Here is a 1,566-nt window from a genome sequence, read left to right as displayed (position 1 = left end):
TACATGTAAATTTTTTTGTCAAAATTTTTTAACACTTGGAAATATGTTTTTATGGTAGAGGGATCATACGCACCCGGGAGCCGAATTGATTTTCTGTTCTAAAATGGTTTATATCTCGGAAGGGAATAACAGTTGCACACATGTATGAGAGTATGAGGTGCTAATTAGTTGCACGCATGTGAGAAATGGGAAGCGGCACGGGAAGGAAATTGTGTGACTACTCCATATATAGATGGACTAAATCGGCATGATCACAACAAACACTCGTGCTAAAAGGTGCAGTTCCAGGTCACATATGCCTATTCCTCCAATCCTCTCCCTTTTTTCTTTTGGCAACTCGTCATTCACAGAGGATACGACGACGACGAGAGAAGAGATCGGCTCTCATCTCGCCTTACACATTTGTGTATGATGAACCACTGCTCTTGTTGGAGCGTCCACCGCCAACGTCGCATGCGCTGCGCCGGCGACGCGTCCGGCCGGTGCAGTCCCTCTCCCTCCAGCTACGCTGCGCAGACCTCCATGAGCATCCGCCGCCACCGCGATGGTAGCACTAGCAGCAGCAGCACACACAAGGAGGCTTCCAACCGCGGCGCCTGCAAGTTCACGTTGCAGCAGTTGTCCGCGGCTACGGACGGCTTCTCCGACTCCAACCTCATCGGAGAGGGAGGCTTCGGCAGGGTCTACAAGGGCCACCTCCACCTTGATGATGACTCCGGCACGCCGACGTCGGTGGCCGTCAAGCAACTGTGTCGTGGTCGTGGCGGCATGCAGGGGAGCCGGGAATTCGCGATCGAGTGTGGGATGCTGATGGCGCTCCGCCACGCCAACATCGTAACCCTCATAGGCTACTGCGCCGAGGGCCACGAGCGCCTCCTTGTCTACCCATTCCTCCCCCGTCGCAGCCTCGACTCCCATCTCTTCCTCACTGTCTCCCTCCCCGGCGATGATGGGCGCCGCCGCCAACCATTGGACTGGAACACGCGCGTCAAGATTGCGCGCGGCACCGCCAGGGCGCTGCGGTACCTGCACGAGTCGGTAACGCCACCGGTCATCTACCGGGACCTCAAGGCCGCCAACATTCTCCTCGCCGACGACTTCACGCCCAGGCTCTCTGACCTCGGCCTCGCCAAGCTTGGCCCGGCCGGCGACGACACCCACGTCTCCACGCGTGTCATGGGCACCCACGGCTACTGCGCGCCCGACTACGCCGCCTCGGGCAAGCTCACCGTCAAGTCCGACGTCTACAGCTTCGGCGTCGTGTTGCTGGAGATCATCACGGGCCGAAGGGCGTTCGATGCAGCACGGGAGGAGGAGCAGCGACTACTACTGGTGTGGGCCAAGCCATGCCTCACCGACGTGCGGAGGGGGTACAACAAGCTGGCCGACCCAACGCTAAGGGGTCGGTACCCTCGCAAGGCGCTCTACCAGCTCGCCGTTGTTGCATCCCTCTGCCTCCACGACAAGCCCAACCTCCGGCCCACCATGTCTGAGGTCACCCGGGCGATCGACCATGTTGTCTCGCAGCCTTGGCACGAACCTGCAGTTGTTGTAGATCAAGAATAG

General features: G+C 58.7%; 1 protein-coding gene across 1 annotated transcript; it reads left to right on the top strand.

The window, feature by feature from the left end:
- The first annotated feature begins 453 nt into the window (after nt 1-453).
- LOC124662596 (probable serine/threonine-protein kinase PBL7) lies at nt 454-1,566 on the top strand. Its single transcript, XM_047200414.1, has one exon. The coding sequence runs from the start codon at nt 454-456 to the stop codon at nt 1,564-1,566; it is 1,113 nt and encodes a 370-aa protein (XP_047056370.1).

The sequence above is a fragment of the Lolium rigidum genome, chromosome 6 (genome assembly GCF_022539505.1).
Source record: "Lolium rigidum isolate FL_2022 chromosome 6, APGP_CSIRO_Lrig_0.1, whole genome shotgun sequence".
Lineage (NCBI taxonomy): Eukaryota > Viridiplantae > Streptophyta > Magnoliopsida > Poales > Poaceae > Lolium > Lolium rigidum.
The sequence above is the reverse complement of the archived record's forward strand: the minus strand, read 5'-3'. Positions and strand labels throughout refer to the sequence as shown.

Coding starts and splice junctions, on each gene's coding strand:
- LOC124662596 (XM_047200414.1), top strand. CDS start 454: ATGCGCTGCGCCGGCGACGCGTCCGGCCGGTGCAGTCCCTCTCCCTCC.